This window comes from Oncorhynchus keta, chromosome 8, assembly GCF_023373465.1.
Source record: "Oncorhynchus keta strain PuntledgeMale-10-30-2019 chromosome 8, Oket_V2, whole genome shotgun sequence".
Taxonomy (NCBI): Eukaryota; Metazoa; Chordata; class Actinopteri; order Salmoniformes; family Salmonidae; genus Oncorhynchus; species Oncorhynchus keta.
The window spans coordinates 17,052,797-17,076,050 of record NC_068428.1 but is presented as its reverse complement, the minus strand read 5'-3'; the positions used below and the strand labels follow the sequence as shown (position 1 = coordinate 17,076,050).

Below are 23,254 nucleotides of genomic sequence, written 5' to 3'. Positions count from 1 at the left end.
GCCACACAAATGACAGTATAATTTGACCGTTGAGTACCGTCGTTAACGATGTCATTGGTCCCTCAAGTAGTAGCCACTAAAGGGTGGTTAGAACCCTAAAGAGAGTGTTGCTTTGGCTCCCAGGGGAGGAGTCAGTGTGTCCATGGGCCTCCCTCGGGAAGGAGGATTTCACCTAATCACATCTGCCCAGAGAATAACCCATGTTCCCCGACTCTCACACTCATTAAATGTTTTACTCTGTCCTTTTTTTCCCCAGGTTTCTTCAATTACCAGATCTGTGGACCATGACAAAATATTGGCGCTCAGGCAGCAGACTCAGTTCCTCTGGGATGCGTATTTTTCTTCGGTAGCAAAAATAGTATTAACTACATTAGAGGTAAGCTCTCCCATTTCTAGAACTGTTCATGTGAATCGGAAGTGGGTGGGAGCAGGTTGGGAGGATTGCAAGGCCAGACAGCCAGCAGCCAGGATAACGGATAGACTTTTCTGTAATGTGCACAAGTGGCCAGGATAAATTGATGGTGGCTGTACAACAGCGTTCCCAACAAAGTTCTTAATTTCCCCTGGTTTGTTTTTTTTCTTACTGCTGACAGTCTGGCTCTTACTTTAGGAGTGTTTTCACTATACTCTCTCTTCTGTCTCAGTCTCTGGGGGGAAACCGACACAAAGGGTTTTCATCAGCCTCTTCCCCAGAACAGACAGTTAGTCAGAACCTGCCATGATCAAAAGAGTCTGCAGTGTAACAGTTTCCTCTGGCAACTTAAATGTGTGGGGACTACAGTACGTAGACGGGTAGCTGGGGTTACTTAAAAAAAAACGTCCCCTTTTGTTTTCCTGCTACCATTTATTGCTGTCACACCCTCAAATACAGTGTCCCCTCGGAGCAAAGTTTAAATAATTATCATGTTTCCCCTAGAACAATCAGAAATCCCATGTTTTTGTTTGATGGTATTATGTGTTTGATAAGATGTAAGATGTGTGGAGAAGAAGCCCAGGCGTGATGTGTTTTGGCCTGCAGGTATGAGAGGTACAGTTCAGAGCAGGGTAACATCCAAACACTCTCATAGGCTCTCTGTGCACCCCACTGTCTCAACTGTTTAGCTTTTGTCTTTTTCTCCTGGGTGAGAATGGTTTTACTTTGGTCAGATTTTTTTCAATGTTTTTTTTTTAAATATACTGAGTGTACCAAACATTAGGAACACCTGTTCTTTCCATGACATACACTTACCAGGTGAATACAGGTGAAGGCTATGATCCCTTATTGATGTCACTTTTTCTATCCATTTCAATCAGTGTAGATAAAGGGGAGGAGACAGGTTAAAGAAGCATTTTTAAGCCTCGAGACAATTGAGACATGGATTGTGTATGTGTACCATTCAGAGGGTGAATGGGCAAGACTAAATATTTACGTGTCTTTGAACGGGGTACGGTAGTAGGTGCCAGGCGCACCGGTTTCTGTCAAGAACTGCAACATTGCTGGGTTTTTCACCCTCAACAGTTTCCCGTGTGTATCAAGAATGGTCCACCACCAAAATGACATCCAGCCAACTTGACACAACTGTGGGAAGCATTGGAGTCAACATGGGCCAGCATCCCTGTGGAACATGTTCGACACCTTGTAGAGTCCACGCCCTGGCGAATTGAGGCAGTTCTGAAGGGAAAAGGGGGTGCAACTCAATATTAGGAAGGTGTTCCTAATGTTTTGTATACTCAGTGTATGAACCTACTTACACAATTTACTGTATCACTTACACATTCAGAAACTACTCTTATTAGTTATAATGGCGTTGGAAGCCCTCATTTAGAAGTCACTCAGCAGACACTCCAACCTGTCACCTATATGTCTTCGTCCCTGTTGTTTATTCTTCTCTTCGGGAGGGTGTCGGTGTTTAATTCACCCAGTCTCTGTCTTTACTCCATTCCTTGTACTATACCGACAATTCACCACTTCATATCAAAGGACACAATGACAGAAGGAGGGGGAAAAGAGGAAGCGAGTCGGGTGTATTTTAGGCATTCCGTCATGGTTCTTCAAAGGGAGCCACAGCAGCACTTTGTGGTGAATTGGGTTTGGGATTAGGGCCGAGTGTTGGTTTTTATGTGTTGCCGGGCGAACGTCACCACCAGGTGCCTAGTCCAAATCCAACAGGGACTAAATTAGGCCCGTTTCCATGCATATTTACCATTGTGCAGAAGTGCTAAATGCTGGGGCTACATGCCGACTGACAAAATGGGGGAAATGAGGCATCCTAAATATCCCCAGGCACACGCAGTGCTGTTGTGAGGCTTGCAGGAAGTGCCAGCTAACTCTCCATATAGATCAAAAGGCATCTGTCATGTCAGTGTTCCTGGTACTGGACGGCCACATGGACTGTAAACTGTTATGCAAATCACCCCGAGGAGGCAGCATTACAAACAGCCAGACGTTACTCTTCCCTCAGCCAGGTTTATCAGACCTGAATCTGTCAATGGAGTTTTCAGATACATTTTGATAGTGTAAACCAGACAGATGAAACTGTAGCAACTGGAAAAGAAGGTGCCTTTGTACTGCGGAGGTATCTTTAGCAACAGAAATGAAGATCATCACCTAGCAGTGAGTAAACAGCGGTATGGAGGGGTCGACCCCTCGCCTCCTTTAACTCAGGGGGTGCTTATTAAGGCCTATCTCACAACCTCATTAGGAAACCACAGTACAAACGGCGGAAGCAGCCTGGAAAGCACCAGGCTCTGAGAGAGAGGCAGGAGAGGAGACATATGGTCTGTCTCTGGCAGCTGTATCCTTTCTATATCAGGAGAGGCAGTGAGTCGGGGGAGTCCATTGGAAAGAGCAATCAAAAGTATATGGCTGATATGAAATGACTGTTAATGTGAATTACTTTGATTAACATTTATTTTGTGTTTTGTCTCCATTGACACAACTAGTATCGGGACCCATGTCTGATCTTCATGTAAAGCATGACCAGTGCATGCAAATAACTCCTTACAGACTAAGAAACTGTGCACGTTTTTAATGTCAGATAAACTGTCAGCAGCACAGTCATCATACTTATCATCTATTGCGACATGGGAGGAGGTACAGTTCCAATCTCCACAGTCAACATGCAGGGTAACAGTTGTACCTGGGTGAGTGGGAATCAGTCCCAGCTGAGGGTATGAGGCGTATTCTGCGCCAGAGACGCTGCTCGACAACATGGCCACGTCCATCAGACCCAGCCTCCCGCAGAGCGAGCAGCTTCTTAATACTAATCCTCTCTCTCTCTTCTCCTCTCTCCTTCTCTCTGTGTTTCTTTTTCTGTAGCTAATCCAAGACAGAATACATTCACACGTATCCAGGAACAAGTTGATGTGGAATTCGTTGCCGGGTGGACTGTACGTTCTGCCTCAGTTCTCCACGGACGCTGCAGTGTTCCCCTTCTACTACGCGTCTCTGGGTGAGTTGGAGCCTGTTAATGACCTGGTGTAACAGACTCCTCTTCTCTACGCATGGGAGCTGACACACAATCACAAAAGGATCAGACCTTTGCTCGGTCCTTTAGGTCTTCATTCACAGCCAGTTCATTGCGGAGCGCCTAATGTCAATGTGCGCTCGTCACCTCTTGCTCCATCCTGTTTTCTATCCCCCCCAATGCTACATTCCATGAAATTGTTGCTCATGCTAACCAACCACAGACAACATTGTATGTTAACTGAAGTTCATGTTTGGCGACTGACCAATGCACTTTACAGCTGAAAGTGTAATGGATTTAACCTTTGGGAACTGGTGTATGTTATCCCATATTCTATCTGCAGTGCCATTTACTGGCGAGGTTCAAGTCCTGCCTAGAGTCAGTCAGCCAGGCGTCCGTGTCTTGTGCATTCCCTCCTGCATGGAGCGCCGTGGAGCTGTGCGCTATGTACTGTGCTGCTGCCGCAGTCCTGTGAGAAGAACTGGGATGAAGCCATAACTCAGATAGATGCTTGTCTTTCTCTAAGCGGTCAATTCAGTTTTTGTCAGTTCCGGTAATACACAGGTGTTATCAGTCTCTCTTTCCTTAATTCTGAATGGCGAAGGGGTTTCAAAACTTTTCTCGGTAGTTCAAAAGTTCACATCTGCGGTTTAGGCCTATGTCAATTTTACTGACGATTTTACTGTTTTTAAAGTTTTTATTTGTCTCTGCGGAATTTCAAGTTGATGTTACAATATTTTGCTATTAGGACAGCATCTGTGCCATATCATATTTTCTCTGAGAAGTAGAAAAGAAGGCGATGTTGGGATCCATCTCTGGGGGTCTTGATGACTGGGTATACCGCCTCAAAATCACAAATTGGATTTCCAACTTGTTAAGTAGAGAGTCCAGCTGCTTTGGCACCTCCTATCATGTACTTCACAGGCTGTTTGCTTCACAATTCTCTTTTAACTGTGTTTAAAGCTACTGGGAATGTATGAAGTCATGCCAAAGCAGTGAATGAGAAAGGATAGGCCCATTCACTGCAAAAAAAACTGTTTGAATGTTCGCTGTAGAAACTCTGCTTGTTATCTGCAGTCATCAAAACCAATTATCATCGCCATTTGAGTTCAAATTTTCACTCATGAGATGTAATGTCTCAACTGAATTTTTTTTTAACTCAAAAATGTTGAGTGAAAATGATCAGCAGGACCACATTGAAGGACCACGTTGAAGCACTCTTTATTGCTGGCAGGAATTGTTGTCAAGCTATCTATTCTCTGCAAGCTATCCAGCAAACAGTGACACTAATGAGCTGTCAATCAATCTCAATCTGAAGCTTCATTATAGCCTTTCACATGAGGGGGAAAATATATCTTGTCTAAATCTTTGGATTAGATTGGCAGGGCATCAAAAATGATGTGAATTCATCTGACTGCTGCATATGCGGTTCCACACAGTCTTCTCTCATTGCATTGTGCCAAGTCGGCATCGTGGAGAAGGACTAGTTCCAGGAAGCTGCCAGAGGGAAACTGCAAGTTATTGCTGTTAGATAAACAGTCAGCAGCACAGTCATCATACATATCCACCACCACCTTGTGTGAAAAGACGACTACAGCAGCTAGATCTCAGCGAGGTTCAGGAACCCCTAACAGCTTTCTCCTCTGCAGTCATACCACTGCTCCTTGTGAAGAAGTGATAATTATGCCACAGCGTCCAGGAGGTCTGTGTCTGTTTTGATCTGGCTTTCTGTTATGGTCCGGGAAAACCCTTAGAATTGCCTCGTTTGCTGAGCATAATTGTTCCGGTCCATTGTGATGAGTGGGATCCCCCCCATTACCATAGTACAGTTTGACTTTGTTCTGTCAATATTAGGGTCACTTTCTGAGCACGTTCCATACCACGCTGAACCTTTCTGATGACCATTTCTAGAGCTTCTTCGCCAAGGCCAGTAACCAGCGTAAAGGCCAGTAACCAGCGTAAAGGCCAGTAACCAGCGTAAAGGCCAGTAACCAGCGTAAAGGCCAGTAACCAGCGTAAAGGCCAGTAACCAGCGTAACCAATCCAGTGACACGGTGACACCCACCTCCACTAGGCATACAGTAGTAGGGTAACCTGCAAAGGGCAGTCACTCAAGATAAGATGGGACCATGAAATGAGGCTCCTTTTTCACAAATGTGGATGTAAGAGCCTACTCTGCTGCAGTTGTTTAAGGTGTGTTATATAATTATTGAGCATTTAAGCTAGTGCAGTGGCAATAAATATTGGATCAATGCAAGAGCATACCTTGTTGGAATGTTAAATATTTCTCCCCATCTTAACAACAGTTGGAAGCGTTTCAAGCAACTTTGATCACAGTTCTTTAAATGAAAGTCATTTGAACTATTTTTAGGCCTGTTCTGCTTGGTATATTTGCAGTTGAATGTTTGATTCAAACGTTTGTTTGAACTTAAAATGGCGACCAGAACTGACGGTGGGGTTTCCCGGAGGAAACATTTCTTCTACACAAGTGTTGCCAGAGTAAAACACAATCAAGGCTTTTGATGACAGGATGAGAACAAGGTCTTAATGCAGTACAGAAACCCTCTGAAGATATTCGCCAGAGATGTTCCACAGCTTCCTTTGCTCGTGCAACAATGTCTGCAAAGGGCAATCCTCCTATTCAGGCAAATGTTCTGCTCCAAAAATAGGGACATCCGAACAGTCAGCACAAGTAAGCTATCACATCCCACGTCAAGGGGGCGCCCTTGTGTGACCACAAAGCCTCCACCCCCATTAACAGCAGTAGATCCATAAAATGGAGGCCAGTACACTAGAGGCCGGAGAGACCCACAGCCCCGTGTCAGAGAGATTGATTGGGATGCTGTAAGTGCACTAGGTGCCCATTTAGGCGTGAGGAGGTAGATGGACTGGAGAGTCCGGTCTCCGTCTATTCTGAAGCTGTGGGTCAAAAGGTGGATGTGTTGAAGTGTGTGTCTGAAGGTTTGTGTTAAGGTGTGTGTCTCTCTGTGTGGTTGCAGGGAAGAGCCCGTCCCAGGAGTTCACTGCTGTTATCCAGGCCGTGACTCCTCTCCAGTCTCAGCTGCAGCCCGTAGTCAAGCTCATCATCGCTGTTGCCAAATCCAAGTTCTGTGCACAGGTGAGAGCTCAGCATAGAGATCCTATTAAATGAAATGAGTATCTAATTGCTGATTCTATGGAGCGCAGACCCATGACCTGTGAGCTGAGGCGAAACGGCAGGGATGGAGACCATTGCTTTTTATACTCTAATTAATGTATGAAAGGACAGAATTCTGTTGTGATGTAGGGTGAAGCTTTACAACTATACTGTAGTCATGGCATGCCGCCGCGTGTTATAATGAACTAGATATGATCAAAGTTTGCGAGGAAAGACCGACTCAACTCGGCTGTGTATCCTCTGCTACAAACCTGCTACATGTACAGTGAGGTCAATGCACTTTTAATTGAGATTCCACTGTCTTGTCTTATTCGCAGATCATTGTGCTGTGGAATTGTGACAAGCCTTTACCTCCGAAGAGCAAGTGGCCCTCCACCACCGTGCCTGTCACTGTCATTGAGGGAGAGAGAAAGGTACGAGTTCTCCGAGTTATGCCGGCGTTGAGGCGACATGTTTCGCTATGGATTCTAATGTGTTTTATTGAGTCTTGATCATTCAGCGGGAATGAGTGTGGCCGTTAAAGTCAGGGGAGATGAAATGCAGTCGTAAATGCCTCCTAAAATCCATTCAAGCTTTTCGTTCATTTTCTACTTTTTGGAATTGGCCATGACTGAGTGTGGCTGCCTCCTGGGATCTGAGCTCAGCTTACCCTGACTGTTGAGCCATGACACAGCATGAGGCTGCTTCCAGGAGGTCTCTAGTTGAAACACACAAAGGGCCGTTACTGTGCCAAGCCTCAGCTGAATCGTTTTAGTAATGCTATAGTAAGGTACACCTTTGCAGTGTTCTTATGAGCTTTGAAAACAATGGGAGTAAGTACACCAGACATCATACTTCCAACGAGCACAAATGCGTTTACTGAATGCAAACATCTTATAACACACTGAAGGACCCTGGGACTAAACACCTCCCTCTGCAACTGGATCCTGGACTTCTTGACAGGCCGCCCCCGGGTGGTAAGTGTAGGCAACAACACGTCTGCCACACTGTTCCTCAACACTGGGGCCCCTCCGGGGTGTGTACTTAGTCCCCTCCTGTACTCCCTGTTCATCTACGACTGCGTGGCCATACATGACTCCAACACCATCATTAAATTTGCTTCGACACAACAGTGATAGGCATGATCACCGATAACAAAAAGACAGCCTATAGGGAGGAGGTCAGAGACCTGGCAGTGTGGTGCCAGGACAACAACCTGTCCCTCAATGTGTCCCCTGATCGTGGACTACAGGCCAAACAGGCCCCCATTAACATCGACGGGGCTGTAGTGGAGCGTGTTGAGAGTTTCAAGTTCTTTGGTGTCCATATCACGGTCATGGTCCAAACATACCAAGACAGTTGTGAAGAGGGCACGACAAAACCTTTTCCCCCTCAGGAAACTGAAAATATTTGGCATGGGTCCCCAGATCCTCTCAAAGTTCTACAGCTGCACCATCTAGAGCATCCTGACCGGTTGCATCACCGCCTGATATGGCAACTGCTCGGCATCTGACCATAAGGCGCTACATAGGGTAGTGCGTACAGCCCAGTACATCACTGGGGCCAAGCTCCCAGCCACCCTGGACCTATATAATAGCCGGTGTCGGAGGAAAGCTCCAAAAATTGTCAGACTCCAGTCACCCAAGTCATAAACTGTTTTCTCTGCTACCGCACGGCAAGCGGTACCGGAGCGCCAAGTCTAGGACCAAAAGGCTCCTTAACAGCTTCTACCCCCAAGCCACAAGACTGCTGAACAATTAAGCAAATGGCCACCGGACTATTTACATTGACCTCCCCCACCATTTGTTTTGTACACTGCTGCTACTCACTGTTTATTAGCTGTGCATAGTCACTTCACCCCTACCTACATGTACACATGACCTTAACTAACCTGTATCCCCACACATTGACTCAGACCCGTACCCCCCTCGTTATTTTCTTGTTACTTTTTAATTATTATTTACTTTTAGTTTATTTGGTAAACAATTTCTTAACTCTTTCTTAAACTGCACTGTTGGTTAAGAGCTTATTGTATTTGGTGCATGGGACAAATACTGTTTGATTTGATTTGGTTTCAATCTAACAATTTTCATTCAAATTTAATACAGTACGATTCTTCCAACCGTTCATTGAGTCCAAATAATCACTCAGATTGTGTTATTTGGAGCATTCCATTTACAAAATAAATATAACTCGAAGGCAAAGTGGAATTCCAATCAGCAGTGTCATGCTTGCTGCGTACCACAAAATTCCACAAAATCTCTCGCTCGCTCGCTCTCTCGCATTTGCTTGCTCTCTCTCTTTCTCTACCTGTCTCTCTTTTTCTCTCTCTCTCGCGCTCTCTCTCTCCTTAGTCAAATCTCTCTCCTTAGTCAAATCTCTCTCTCTAGTAAAATCTCTCTCTCTTTGGTCAAATCTCTCTCTCTAGTAAAATCTCTCTCTCTTTGGTCAAATCTCTCTCTTTAGTCAAATCTCTCTCTAGTCAAATCTCTCTCTCTTTGGTCAAATCTCTCTCTTTGGTCAAATCTCTCTCTAGTCAAATCTCTCTTTAGTCAAATCTCTCTCTTTAGTCAAATCTCTCTCTTTAGTCAAATCTCTCTCTAGTCAAATCTCTCTTTGGTCAAATCTCTCTCTTTAGTCAAATCTCTCTTTAGTCAAATCTCTCTTTAGTCAAATATCTCTCTCTAGTCAAATCTCTCTCTTTAGTCAAATCTCTCTCTAGTCAAATCTCTCTAGTCAAATCTCTCTCTTTAGTCAAATCTCTCTCTAGTCAAATCTCTCTCTAGTCAAATCTCTCTCTTTAGTCAAATCTCTCTTTAGTCAAATCTCTCTCTAGTCAAATCTCTCTCTTTGGTCAAATCTCTCTTTCTTCAGTCAAATCTCTCTCTTTCTTCAGTCAAATCTCTCAATTCAATTCAATTCGATTCAAGGGCTTTATTGGCATGGGAAACATGTGTTAACATTGCCAAAGCAAGTGAGGTAGACAACATACAAAGTGAATATATAAGGTGAAAAACAACAAAAATGAACAGTAAACATTACACATACAGAAGTTTCAAAACAGTAAAGACATTACAAATGTCATATTATATATATATATATATATATATATATATATATATATATATATATATACATATATATATATATACACACAATGTACAAATAGTTAAAGGACACAAGATAAAATAAATAAGCATAAATATGGGTTGTATTTACAATGGTGTTTGTTCTTCACTGGTTGCCCTTTTCTCGTGGCAACAGGTCACAAATCTTGCTGCTGTGATGGCACACTGTGGAATTTCACCCAGTAGATATGGGAGTTTTTCAAAATTGGATTTGTTTTGGAATTCTTTGTGGATCTGTGTGATCTGGGGGAAATATGTATCTCTAATATGGTCATACATTGGGCAGGAGGTTAGGAAGTGCAGCTCAGTTTCCACCTCATTTTGTGGGCAGTGAACACATAGCCTGTCTTCTCTTGAGAGCCATGTCTGCCTACGGCGGCCTTTCTCAATAGCAAGGCTATGCTCACTGAGTCTGTACATAGTCAAAGCTTTCCTTAATTTTGGGTCAGTCACAGTGGTCAGGTATTCTGCCGCTGTGTACTCTCTGTGTAGGGCCAAATAGCATTCTAGTTTGCTCTGTTTTTTGTCAATTCTTTCCAATGTGTTAAGTAAATATCTTTTTGTTTTCTCATGATTTGGTCGGGTCTAATTGTGTTGCTGTCCTGGGGCTCTGTGGGGTGTGTTTGTGAACAGAGCCCCAGGACCAGCTTGCTTAGGGGTACTCTTCTCTAGGTTCATCTCTCTGTAGGTGATGGCTTTGTCATGGAAGGTTTGGGAATCGCTTCCTTTTAGGTGGTTGTAGAATTTAACGGCTCTTTTCTGGATTTTGATAATTAGTGGGTATCGGCCTAATTCTGCTCTGCATGCATTATTTGGTGTTTTACGTTGTACACGGAGGATATTTTTGCAGAATTCTGCGTGCAGAGTCTCAATTTGGTGTTTGTCCCATTTTGTGAAGTCTTGGTTGGTGAGCGGACCCCAGACCTCACAACCATAAAGGGCAATGGGCTCTATGACTGATTCAAGTATTTTTAGCCAAATCCTAATTGGTATGTTGAAATTTATGTTTCTTTTGATGGCATAGAATGCCCTTCTTGCCTTGTCTCTCAGATCGTTCACAGCTTTGTGGAAGTTACCTGTGGCGCTGATGTTTAGGCCAAGGTATGTATAGTTTTTTGTGTGCTCTAGGGCAACAGTGTCTAGATGGAATCTCTCTCTCTCTCTCTGTGTGTGTCTCCGTGTCACACACAAATACACACACGCACATCCTCCTCTGTTGTTTCATACCCAAGCAGCAGCTCAGCTCTTGTCCATAACACGAGAGTAGTGCTGACTGCAGCCCTCTCCAGTCTGCCCCATAGAGGCAGGAGCAGGACCCTAAAACCCGATGGCAGCTCCCTTTAATCGAGTCCGTTTATTCCCATGTAGTAAACACAGCAATGGAGAAAAATGTGTTTCCACTATAACAATAAACAGCTTTTTCTAAAAGGCATCTATGGGCCCCTAATTACTCACTCTGAGTATTCTAGCCTAACAAGGCAGCTGCTCCAGAGTAGTCATTCTCTGCAGCTCTCTCCCCAAACAATCAAAGCTTTGCTGTGTTGAAACGTTCACATCACACTGAATCAGAGTGCGGCCTGGGGGCGGAGTAATGGCTAACGGCAGATGTGCTCCATGTACTGCTGTTGTGCATCTTTTCTCGTCCCCTCGTGTAAATCCGCCAAATAAAGGAAAGTAATTGTATCAAAAGTTTAATTCAAATGCCTTTGTGTGGCGTGTTCAATGGAACAAAGTAATTGTATGTTAGTCAGGGCGGCTGTGTGTCTCGAGGCTTTTATTATCTCAAATCAAATCAAATCCAATTTTATTTGTCACATACACATGGTTAGCAGATGTTAATGCGAGTGTAGCGAAATGCTTGTGCTTCTAGTTCCGACAATGCAGTGATAACCAACAAGTAATCTAACTAACAATTCCAAAACTACTGTCTTATACACAGTGTAAGGGGATAAAGAATATGTACATAAGGATATATGAATGGTGTGTCCTTAATGGTTTACATCTCATCAAGGCCGGCATACTCTTTAAACAGTTATGGCTGTTTTTTCCTAAATACATGTCACCTATTGATCTAGCATGAGGACTCCAGGCTCATGAGTTATTACGCAGTAACCTAGACCCCATTTATTGTGTTTTCGGTCCTATACTCGCCATTGTGTTTGCACTGTTTTCATATTTAGCAAGCTACAGGTGTAGGATCTTAATTTGATCAATGTTGCAAGAGAGCTTTCCTGCAATAAACGTGTCGTGGATTTGAGGTTTACAAAGGCTTCTGAAGTTTCGCATTTCCACTTAGAAATGTGAGGCTTGATTTTTCCCTTACGAAAAATGTCCATTAATTATAATCCACATAATAATTCACATTTCCTGTAATTCAGGATTATCCTTTTGCTGTGTAGCAAAGTGGCTCAAATTAAGATCCTACATCTGTCGTGTGAAAAGCAGGGGCATAATGTTCATGCTGCTGCATGAATGCAATGTGTGTTAGACAAGGGAAACCACTGGCTGCTGTGAAAGGGCCTTGATGAACCACAGGCCCTCTCCTCTCCGTCGTAATCTATCATTCTCTTTTATCTTTTTTTTTCTTCTCCTCCCCTCCATCATTCTTTTATTTCAATGGAGAGTCTGCGGCTCCATAGTACACGCTAATCAGCTCTGAGTAGAGGTCACCGGCACCATTCAATTCAAATCCAACCTATTATATTATCGATTTTTTTCCTCTGTGTTTCTATCCTCAGGAAAGTAACACATCTAACAATAGGTCCCCTCATCTGTTTCCTTCAAGTGGGTTTCAATTTGAAGGCTAATTAAGTTGACCCGCATCCGTGCCATGGATCACATTATACCCAGCTGACATTAAATCACAATCCTTACTCTCGGTAGACCTGCCACTCACTCCCAGGGCCTGACGGCTTGGAGTTAAGCCCTTCACTGACGTGTCTGATTCTGTGTGTGCGTGAGATCTCCACAGTAGCATCTCCACAGCTGTGTGTGGGTGGCTGGCTGAGTGTGCTCCTCTCCTGCGATGCGACGCCTCAAGAAGGGCTCACTGTCTCATTAGCACCTCTCCATCTCCCCATCCTCGTCAGATAGCTATTTTCATCACCTGCTAAATTCAAATACAGCCTGGATCACACGATGTCTCATCAGAAGGGAACATGGCTAATAAGAACAGATAAAGAAATTAGGTGAAACTTCCAAGTGTTAGATCAACTGCAAAGCGTTGAATCGTTGCGTTGGAGTCCAATGCTATTGAACACTGCCAGTTTCTCTTCAACTTAAACTTGATCCTCAGAATCAATTCAGTCCATTCATTTATATTTGCATTAAATGTCGGAGGGCAGAGTTCCGAATTTACTGAATTGCGTCATCAGGCTTCTCATTACTCATCTACATTTCTTATATTGTTCACCTTTTATAAATTCACAATATCCTTATCACCTAACCATGCAATCCAATCAAGCTGTAGGTTACGTTTGAGGAATAATGACGCTAGATTGCACTTTGAATGCAAATTTGTTTGTTTTTTAAGTATCCTGAAAGTGGAGGAAATCTATTTATATTGCAGAAAAGCATGCATACATGGTACAAATAAGCAAAACTATCTCACTACACTTCCCTTTAAACTCCAATCAGAGTCTGTGTAAACAGCAGTGGTGAAGGAGATGGGTTTCTGTGGGCCTGTTAGGGTTTCTGGGTCATGGGTCAGGTTGAGGTTATCCCTGGTCTGTACTCTATGGTGGTGTCTCTGGCTCCCTGGGCCCCTGAGGTGGGTGTCTAATGATCCATAATGCATTGAGGTCAGAGGAGGCCAGAACACACAGTCTCCCAGGCAGGCTAGACACAGGGTGAGAGGGAGAGACTGGTCAGACTAAGGGCCACTAGCAAACAGATGACAAAGACACTTGATTTGTGGCTTTATATTTAGCCATAACTTCAAAATTGTTTATTTGGGATTTCATCAAACATAATGCAATTTTAGTTTACAATAATGCGATGCATATTTAATCTCAGATTATTATTTATTTTTTATGTATCTTTACCCCACTATGACAGCACTTGAAGTACATTTTATAAAGAGATGGGCTATGACAAAAATGAATCTCAGAAATGATGCTTGAGCCATTGAAATACTTTTCTCTGCTGAGCTTCGAACTTTGACTATGAGTGTGCCAGGCATGAAATCGGATTAACCCATAAAGAAAATAATTGAAAAGCCTCTAAAGATTGGCCTTGAAGTAGCAGGAGTCAATGGAGATGAGAATGATGCCACATCTTCACCAGGTGACTCAGAGATACATCAATTTATATCTGCCTAGGGGGGAAATCCATTGACACCAGAGAGAGAGGAGAAGGAGAGAGGAGAAGGAGAGAGAGGAGAAGGAGAGAGAGGAGAAGGAGAGAGAGAGAGAGGAGATGGAGAGAGAGAGAGAGGAGATGGGGGGGGGAGAGAGAGAGAGAGAGAGAGGAGATGGAGAGAGAGAGAGAGAGAGGAGATGGAGAGAGAGAGAGAGAGAGAGAGGAGATGGAGAGAGAGAGAGAGGAGATGGAGAGAGGGAGAGAGAGGAGATGGAGAGAGAGAGAGGAGATGGAGAGAGAGAGCGAGAGAGGAGATGGAGACAGAGAGAGATAGAGAGAAGATGGAGAGAGAGAGGAGATGGAGAGAGAGATGAGATGGAGAGAGAGAGGAGAGAGAGGTAATTAGAGGAGAGGAGAGGAGTGGGGAGAGGAGTGGGGAAAGGAGAGTAGTGGGGAAAGGAGAGTAGTGGGGAAAGGAGAGTAGAGGGGAAAGGAGAGTAGAGGGGAAAGGAGAGTAGAGGGGAAAGGAGAGTAGAGGGGAAAGGAGAGTAGAGGGGAAAGGAGAGTAGAGGGGAAAGGAGAGTAGAGGGGAAAGGAGAGTAGAGGGGAAAGGAGAGTAGAGGGGAAAGGAGAGTAGAGGGGAAAGGAGAGTAGAGGGGAAAGGAGAGTAGAGGGGAAAGGAGAGTAGAGGGGAAAGGAGAGGAGAGGGGAAAGGAGAGGAGAGGGGAAAGGAGAGGAGAGGGGAAAGGAGAGGAGAGGGGAAAGGAGAGGAGAGGGGAAAGGAGAGGAGAGGGGAAAGGAGAGGAGAGGGGAAAGGAGAGGAGAGGGGAAAGGAGAGGAGAGGGGAAAGGAGAGGAGAGGGGAAAGGAGAGGAGAAAGGAAAGGAAAGAGGAGAGAGAGGAAAGGAAAGGGGAGAGAGGAGAGGAAATGAGAGTGGAAAGGGGAGAGGAAAGTAAAGGAGAGGAGAGGAGAGCAGAGAGAGGAAAGGGGAGAGCAGAGAGAGGAAAGGGAAGGGAAGAGGAAAGGAAAGGGGAGAGGAAAAGAGAGCGAGGAAAGGAAAGGAGAGAGGAGAGGAGAGGGGAGGGGAGGGGAGAGGAGAGGAGAGGAGAGGAGAGGAGAGGAGAGGAGAGGAGAGGAGAGGAGAGGAGAGGAGAGGAGAGGAGAGGAGAGGAGAGGAAAGGAAAGGGAAGGGGAGAGGAAAGGAAAGGAAAGGAGAGGAGAGAGAGGAAAGGAACGGGGAGAGGAAAAGAGAGAAAGGAAAAGAGAGAAAGGAAAGGGGAGAGGAAAGGAGAGAGAGGAGGAGAGGAGAGGAGAGAGAGCGAGCTCAGAACCCTGTGCCTCTGTCTCAGTGGGACCAGTTAAAGCAGCCCTGGGGCAAGGACGAAGGACGGTGGGCCCTGGGACAGATGAGGCGGAGAGGGACAGACACGGGGGATGAGAGGTTGAGAGAGAGATGGGCAGAGTGGAGGACAAACAGTCCCTGAAGATGTGTATTGGAATCGGAGCTCCAGAGTATATAGAGATCTGAAGGCAGATCTGAAGGCAGAGCTGTGGGTGAAACAGAGGGGTGAGCGATATTACTACAACAACAACAACAGCTGGCCTGACATCCAGAGCAGTGTGTAACCATCACAACATGGGGATGGGGAAATTAGAGCAATAAGTACATTATACTGAGTATGGTAATTGTCAATGCAGAACTAAATGAATACCACTGTTGTGAATAGTGTGTTGATCATTTTTACCTCTAATTACTGAGGGAGTTTTGTTTGAGAGTGCCTCAGTGAGTGTTCTCCAGACTTTACTCTGAAAAACGCTGTGAATTCCGTACAGTATTACTGGCATGCTGATAGACAAACTGTAAACATATTGACATTAAAGGAATCCATGTCATGTAGAATCGTTTCAATTGATGAAGTGATCCTCAACTAAAGAGGCATACTCGTTTCACATTGTGATATTTGCTATTCATTTCTAATTTTGACCAAATATATTTGCCCTTGGATATCCGAGTTCCTGTTTCCACAGAGGGAATCGAATTGGCGCGTAATAGCGATGGATTCGTTAGGATTTCTCGGGAAGATTTTTGAGTCTCTGAACATGGAGCTATTAAAGCTGTAGTCCCCCGTATTCCTTGTTTATAGAAATACACTTAAATAATAAACATCCTCGAATTATGAGTTAATAGCAGTATTACGGCGATCTCTGTGAAGCCTGTGTTTAGTGTAATGGATTAGGGCATCCACATCGTATTAGCCCGGCCTGCAGATCGATAGTTCCTACAGAATACGGTGATCCCGTAAAACTGTGGTTGGAGGAATTAGCATAGAAATATGCATTCCTCGTTTAAAATGGATTTGCAAGTCCCATGAGGGTTAACGCTGCAGCCCAAGTATTTTATTAAACGGGTTTTATTCAATCAAGCCCCCAAGCACAGAAGACAGATGGGATAAATATACATCATTCATATTTAACATGACAGTCTGAAAACATAAGATAAAGTTGGCAAATCCCGGAGAACAAGATCAACGGCTTCCTCTACCTCTTCAGAGAAAACTAGCCTCACTCGCGATTCATCTGGGCACTCTTATGAATACCAAACCGATTCTATGCACAGATGTAGCCTTTTGTGAGCTAACCTATATAGTGTAGCTACCTATCAGAAGAAGCAACCCCACACACACACACACACACACACCCTTCTTTCTCGGGAACGTTGTCTTGTTACGTGATTGTGTATCGTTGTCTTTGAGAGTCAGGTCTGATTGCTGTCATTCATCCCAAGGGCCCTCCACAGCTGATACATGGCTGATTACTGAGTGTATAATAGTTATACTGAAAGCCTGTACTTTGCCACTCTCTCTCTCAATATGTTCCTACGAGAGCTTTTTACCACACGACTCCTAAACGACTCTTAAGGTAACCAAATGCTCCTCGTTTAATCAAGCCCTCGGCTGCTAAATGATTTTTCAAAAGGCCCCATGAAGGGCTCTCCTGAGCCAGGAGGCTCGGCTCCGTGCCGTGCGGCCCTGCCAGCGATACGCTGTCACTATTATCCTGCTATGACACACCAGGCAGGGATGGTTACAGCGAATAGGAAATAATGTTGCATTGAAAAGGGCCCATTAAGCCGCGGTGATGTGAGTCCACAGCACCTCGAGTCATCCGCTGCCGCTGCAAAATAATGACAAGGGGCCCTGTCGAACGCGCGGCCAGGCCCACTTGCTCTTGAGCAGCCAACCCGAGGCGAGGCTAATCTCCAAGTCAACAGGTTCCTATCAATAACTTTCTGATTTGATGAATGAGGCAGCAGCCAGTGAATTTCAGGAGGGAGAGAGAGGGCGGTATTAACCCCTTAAGCTTGGTGTCAAGAGCATTGCAGGCATGCAGGCAGGCAGGGGGAGTTTTAGTGAAGATGCATCACACCACACACTCTGGCTGGCAGCCTCCCAGAGAGAGAGACAGTGAAGAGGATTACCCTGAGATCCCTTTCAGGACGCCACTGCTGACAGTTCACTTCTGCAATGTGTGTGTTCCCTAATATAATAGGACATACTTTGCAGCAGGCAATCTACCAATAACGCTGGCCGCAGAGAGAGAGAAACAGCCATCAGTCGTTTCAAATAGAAACACCGTCAATAACCCGAGATATAGTGGAGGCATTTTATTCATAAGATGTCATATTATTGCAAAATACATTTCTCCATTGTGTACCTACACTGTAATTATTAGTAGGACAAATGTCAATGTGAAGTGGTTCTTTGGGCAGAAGATACTGCCAGGCAATTGTGGTGTTTTTAATGTCTCATTGGCCTTCGCCCACAAACTCGACAGAACAAGGTTTTTCATCCAATAATCAGAGCAATATTTCCTCCTTAAAATTAATAGTCCTTCAATAATAGAGTCTTTCTTGAAGTAGCCTACAGAGGAGTGGAATGTGAGGCCCGAAATAGCAAAGATTGGCCTTCTATGGATGAGTTGTTACGGAGAGCTAAAGAAATGCAATTATGTTTCAAGCAGAGAAGAAGGTTAAGGTTACTCTCTGGGTGCGTCAGGATGAATTGATTAAATGGTTTGCTCTTCTTTTCACCCAGCATGAAAAAGGGACTCCACTCCAACAATTTCTAGCCAAACCCATTCAAACATACTGCACCTGAAATACTTCAGCTTGTGATTGAATAGGTCTCCACACAGTCAGAGGTGTTGACATCCGAGCCAGTGGATGGATTGTTGGAGTTTGGGACTGCAGCAATTGACCATATCTCTCCCTCTTTCCCCCTCTCCCCCAGACAATGAGCAGTCGCTTTTCCCCCCATGACGTCATCCTCACAGATGCTGTCCTCAGTCTGGACGAGGACTCCGTCTTGTCGACCAATGAGGTAGGAGGATGGCTTATTATTCCCCCTCTGTCTCCTTATTCTACCTGGGGCTTTAACGTTCAAAGACCAGATTCAGTCAATCCTCATCTAGCAATGTTATTCAGTATCTTACCCATGCACTCTTCTTATTGTGAGAACTGGAAGGTAACTGTGAGGGGAGTCTACCTGGTAGTACAAGTAGAATTTTATAGTACCCAAAAACATTCTCTGATTTCATTTGATAATGGGGAGAAAAGAAAGCTAGGCGGGATCGAGTCCCAACCTGTGTGTGAAAATTAGCCAACAATTAACACTGTCTCTTATCTGACATTGACACCCACAACAACAGCACAACAACACCAACTGGTGAGATTGAGCAGCATTTGAAGAAGTAACAGAACTTCCAGACAGTTTCTTGGAAGTAGTCCCTCTCCCAGGGGTGTGGAGATGAACACCAACCGACTTCCTTCATCTTCAAAGGAACTCCTTGTTTTGTTTGTAGTCTGTTGTTATGCAGAGCGCCGTGTCGCTCTGCTTGTTGCTACGCTGTGCTCCGTCTCTGTGCCTGCATTATGTTCCTGTTAATTCTCATTTCTGCTATTCAATTAGTCCCTGTATAATATTTGCACATTGCAGAATCAGCAAAGCGCTAAATCTCTTTTTAATTGCTTGTTCCCATATAATTTGATCAGGAATGAATATTACTCCGTTAGAGCATGGCCTAATGGAGTATCTCCGACTCAAAGTTGGCTCTTTCGGGGTAACTGCTCTGGCCTGATGTTCAAACTGGCACCGGGGCCTGGGCTGCACTCTACAGAGAAAGTCCACGCTAGTACCATGAGATCTACTGTAGAGGAAACAAGACAGAGGAAGGTGAAACATGGTGACAGGTTATATTAGTAGATCAAGTCTGTGGTCCAGGGTGGATACCCACCCTTCACACTAACCATTCACGGTAAAGTGTAATTCATCCTCTCTAACTAAGACATCTCAGCCTTTTTGAGCCACGGGGATGTCTGGCCTCACAGGAGGCTGCTGAGGGGAGGACGGCTCATAATAATGGCTGGAACTGAGCAAATGGAATGGTTTCAAACACATGTGTTTGATGTATGTGATGCCGTTCCAGCCCGTCCTCCCCAATTAAGGTGCCAACAACCTGTCTTGCCTCATCTGATAAATTCCACCCTTGTGTTTCTCCGTGGAATAGTATCAGTAAAATGGTCTGGCATCTTGTCTCCGAGTGTCTCTCACCCTATTGTTTTTTTACATTGCATGTTAATATTGAGGAGGTCATTTCAACACACCTTGTCCATGAGAGAAATCCCTGTAAATGGAGTTCATTTCTCAAGCATAGCGTAATAACACTTTCAACTCTCCTGGTCGGGACGGATTTATTGCCCCTCTAAAGGAAGTTTGCTGTATTTAAGACTCCTGTTATTGAGTCACTGACTGGCAACATCTTGAACGAGGGTCTTCTTCTCCTGATGATTTCATTCTCCGGATGTAGTTAGCTAAAGGATCTTCCCATGCTGTGAAATGCTAATTCGGTGACCATAGTGCCAATTCAAAAAGAACACGTATCCACCATCTGTCCTGGAATGAGAAACTAATGAAAGCCCAAGTTGTTTCAAGCAATCAGGAGGTTTGTGAAACCTATTACCTCTCCGGCATGCTAGTCTCTGCGATGATCATTAGACTGTCAAACCATGAAGTCACAGTTTGATTAAGCTTCACGTCTCTGAAAAGGAAAAAGGGGCGAGAGTGGCTCATTTTGCTGGCAAATAAAATAAAATATTAAATCACTAAATGAACCAAAGCAGCAGTTGCCTCTCAGTGTGAAGATTGTTCTTTTTTCTTTTTTTTAATCAAAAGTGTCAAACATTTGCAGAGTTCTTTTGGCTGAGCCCTTGGAAATGTTGACGTTGTTTGTGTGTGACACAATATACAAGTTGGATTTGCGGTGTTTTTTTATTGTGTTCCAAATATTGAACTTGTTAAATCGAGCTCATTAGGAAAGCCATTGTTTTCTGCATCATATTGGAGTCTTGGTGGTTGAGTGGTAATGGTCTCCTGCACCTGCTGCTTTCCATTCTAAGCCCATGTTGTATTGTTTCGGTGTGTTTCAATACCATTTCTGCTGTGAATCTAATTAAGAAAAGTTTCTGCTTTGGGAAATGTACAATTTCAAAACTGACCAACATGTCGGTGTAATGATTATGTTCCACATGTATTTCCATCATACCTTTTTGACACATGATGATGGACAGACAGACACAGAAGGCTATGTTTCTCTTTCTGGTCTATTTCACCCCATCCAATACCTGCATTAAGAATGAGCCCGTCTAAAAGCTAGAGCCCCGCTTTAATGAATACGTTTCGTGCAGGTGAAAGGGAAGGGTTTTGCCAATAAACACCTTTCAGACCGCATCTATCCAAATGTGAAGCTCCCATAAGATTTCAGTGAGTTAAGAGCTAATCCTTAGTGAATTGTGAGTCATATCAGCGTGTAAGAGACCTGCAAAATATAATTTATCTATTTGAGATTTTATTAATTGCACCAAGTCAATCTTCACCTTCCAAGAGGATCCACTTAAATTGTATAGCGGTGCAAGATTACAGAACGGATGTTACAAAAGTTTTATGAGGTTATTTTAGAAAAAAGACAAATGTTTTTTTTCTGTCGAAAAAGCGAAGAACCAGTCAGATGCAAATCCCTCATCTGCTTAATAATCTGTCTCAGTAATTGCCCTTTAAACATTGAAAGCATCTTAATTGAAAATAACTGAAATGTGAGCGAGTAGAGCATTTTTAATGGGACTTTTCATATTACAATAACTACATAGAACAGTGACAGGACAGAATTCATAATTGCATTGCCTCAACTCATTAATCACATGATTATGCTTTAAGAGAGGATACGGTGTGGACTATGAATGTTCCTATCATGACACTGTCTGGCTGCCCATGGGAGAGCAGGGCACAGTTGGCAACAGTAAAACAGTCAGCCTGTCAAATGTTCTCCAGGGATCCAGTGGAATATATCAACTGTGGATATGAATGAATGGAACATAACACAACGACATGATCTTGGTCATTTAACAAGATCTAATGTCACAAGTTTACTTTCCTTCAGATCATGAGAACTCAATACTAGTGAAAATGGTGGAAACCAAATGCTGCATGTCTTTCTTTCCGATAGGACTATACACTCTTAGAAAAAAAATTGCTATCAAGAACCTACGGGTTATTCGGCTGTCCCCATAGGAGAACCCTTTGAAGAAACCTTTTTTTGTTCCAGGTAGGACCCTTTCCACAGAGGGTTCGCCATGGAACCCAAAGGGGTTCTATGTTGAATCAAAAAGGGTCCTCCAATGGGGACAGCCGAAGAACCCTTTTGGAACCCTTTATTCTAAGAGTGTACTTCTCTATTATTTAATAACATATCACATCAAATGCCACAGGGAAATGTATATGCCGGTAGAGATTTGTGATGTAGACTCTTAGCAACCCATATTCAGAAACCATCTTATGTATTAAATGGGATTAATGTATGTTGCCCTTGGAAAGCCTTTCTGCAAGGATAGCATTTCCCCTCTGTGTATGTCATTAATCTCCGTCCCTATTTCCAATCCATAATTAACTAAGACACATTGTGAATGTGCCAAACCAGTCTGTCACAAAGGATGCGAGGCATAATCTGGGCATTATAAGAGCGTAATTCCAAAAGGCAAAATTATTTGCATGATATCATAAATCCTGCACTGAGGTAATGGCTAACTCGGCGATTAATCAAATGCTACATCAAGAAAGATGTTTCCAACCTTTTTCTCAGGGTTTGTGGTCTCATTTCTTCATAATTGTGCACACATGCATCATGACACAGCTAAGAGGTGTGTGATTATTTTAAGGGACCTTCTGTTTTTTGGGCTCTGTTCTCTCTTGCGTTTTGGAAATGAATTTGGTGCCACTCTGCCAACAGAAGTCAGTAAGTGTATTCTACAATGTGGTGTTCTTCATATTCTCTGGACTTTTGACATTTGTTGTTCCTGAGAAGAAGGAATTCAAATCTACTCTTTTGCTACATTGTACTGTAGTTGACATAGCTGATCTAATGCAGAAGTAAATCTGTCTATTAGCGATATTGAAAGATGTTGTCTTTTCATTTGAACCCCAGGTTGACTTTGCCTTCATTGTCTGGCACAGTTTCCCAGACCGGATCGTGGGCTACCCAGCACGCAGCCATTACTGGGACGGCAGCAAATCGAGATGGGGCTATACCTCCAAGTGGACTAACCAGTACTCCATGGTGCTCACAGGGGCTGCGTTCTATCACAGGTACAGTAGCATGGTGCTCACAGGGGCTGCGTTCTATCACAGGTACAGTAGCATGGTGCTCACAGGGGCTGCGTTCTATCACAGGTACAGTAGCATGGTGCTCACAGGGGCTGCGTTCTATCACAGGTACAGTAACATGGTGCTCACAGGGGCTGCGTTCTATCACAGGTACAGTAACATGGTGCTCACAGGGGCTGCGTTCTATCACAGGTACAGTAGCATGGTGCTCACAGGGGCTGCGTTCTATCACAGGTACTACAGTAGCATGGTGCGTTCTATCACAGGTACAGTAGCATGGTGCTCACAGGGGCTGCGTTCTATCACAGGTACAGTACAGTAGCATCACAGGTACAGTGCATGGTCACAGGGGCTGCGTTCTATCACAGGTACAGTAACATGGTGCTCACAGGGGCTGCGTTCTATCACAGGTACAGTAGCATGGTGCTCACAGGGGCTGCGTTCTATCACAGGTACAGTAGCATGGTGCTCACAGGGGCTGCGTTCTATCACAGGTACAGTAGCATGGTGCTCACAGGGGCTGCGTTCTATCAC

General features: G+C 44.2%; 1 protein-coding gene across 22 annotated transcripts in view; it reads left to right on the top strand.

The window, feature by feature from the left end:
* Positions 1-23,254, top strand: part of LOC118386898 (exostosin-1-like) — a 243,167-nt gene that overhangs the window by 199,782 nt on the left and 20,131 nt on the right. For 4 of the 22 annotated variants that reach the window (XM_052523567.1, XM_052523568.1, XM_052523569.1 and 1 more), the window contains exons 5-12: positions 257-376; positions 3,299-3,431; positions 6,446-6,564; positions 6,921-7,016; positions 18,299-18,388; positions 22,542-22,786; positions 22,871-22,954; positions 23,089-23,172. In XM_052523567.1, coding sequence (XP_052379527.1) covers positions 257-376; positions 3,299-3,431; positions 6,446-6,564; positions 6,921-7,016; positions 18,299-18,388; positions 22,542-22,786; positions 22,871-22,954; positions 23,089-23,172 — 971 coding nt within the window. Of the gene's footprint in view, positions 1-256; positions 377-3,298; positions 3,432-6,445; positions 6,565-6,920; positions 7,017-18,298; positions 18,389-22,541; positions 22,787-22,870; positions 22,955-23,088; positions 23,215-23,254 lie in introns of all 22 variants that reach the window. The other 18 variants (XM_052523576.1, XM_052523578.1, XM_052523579.1 and 15 more) reach the window with 11 other exon arrangements.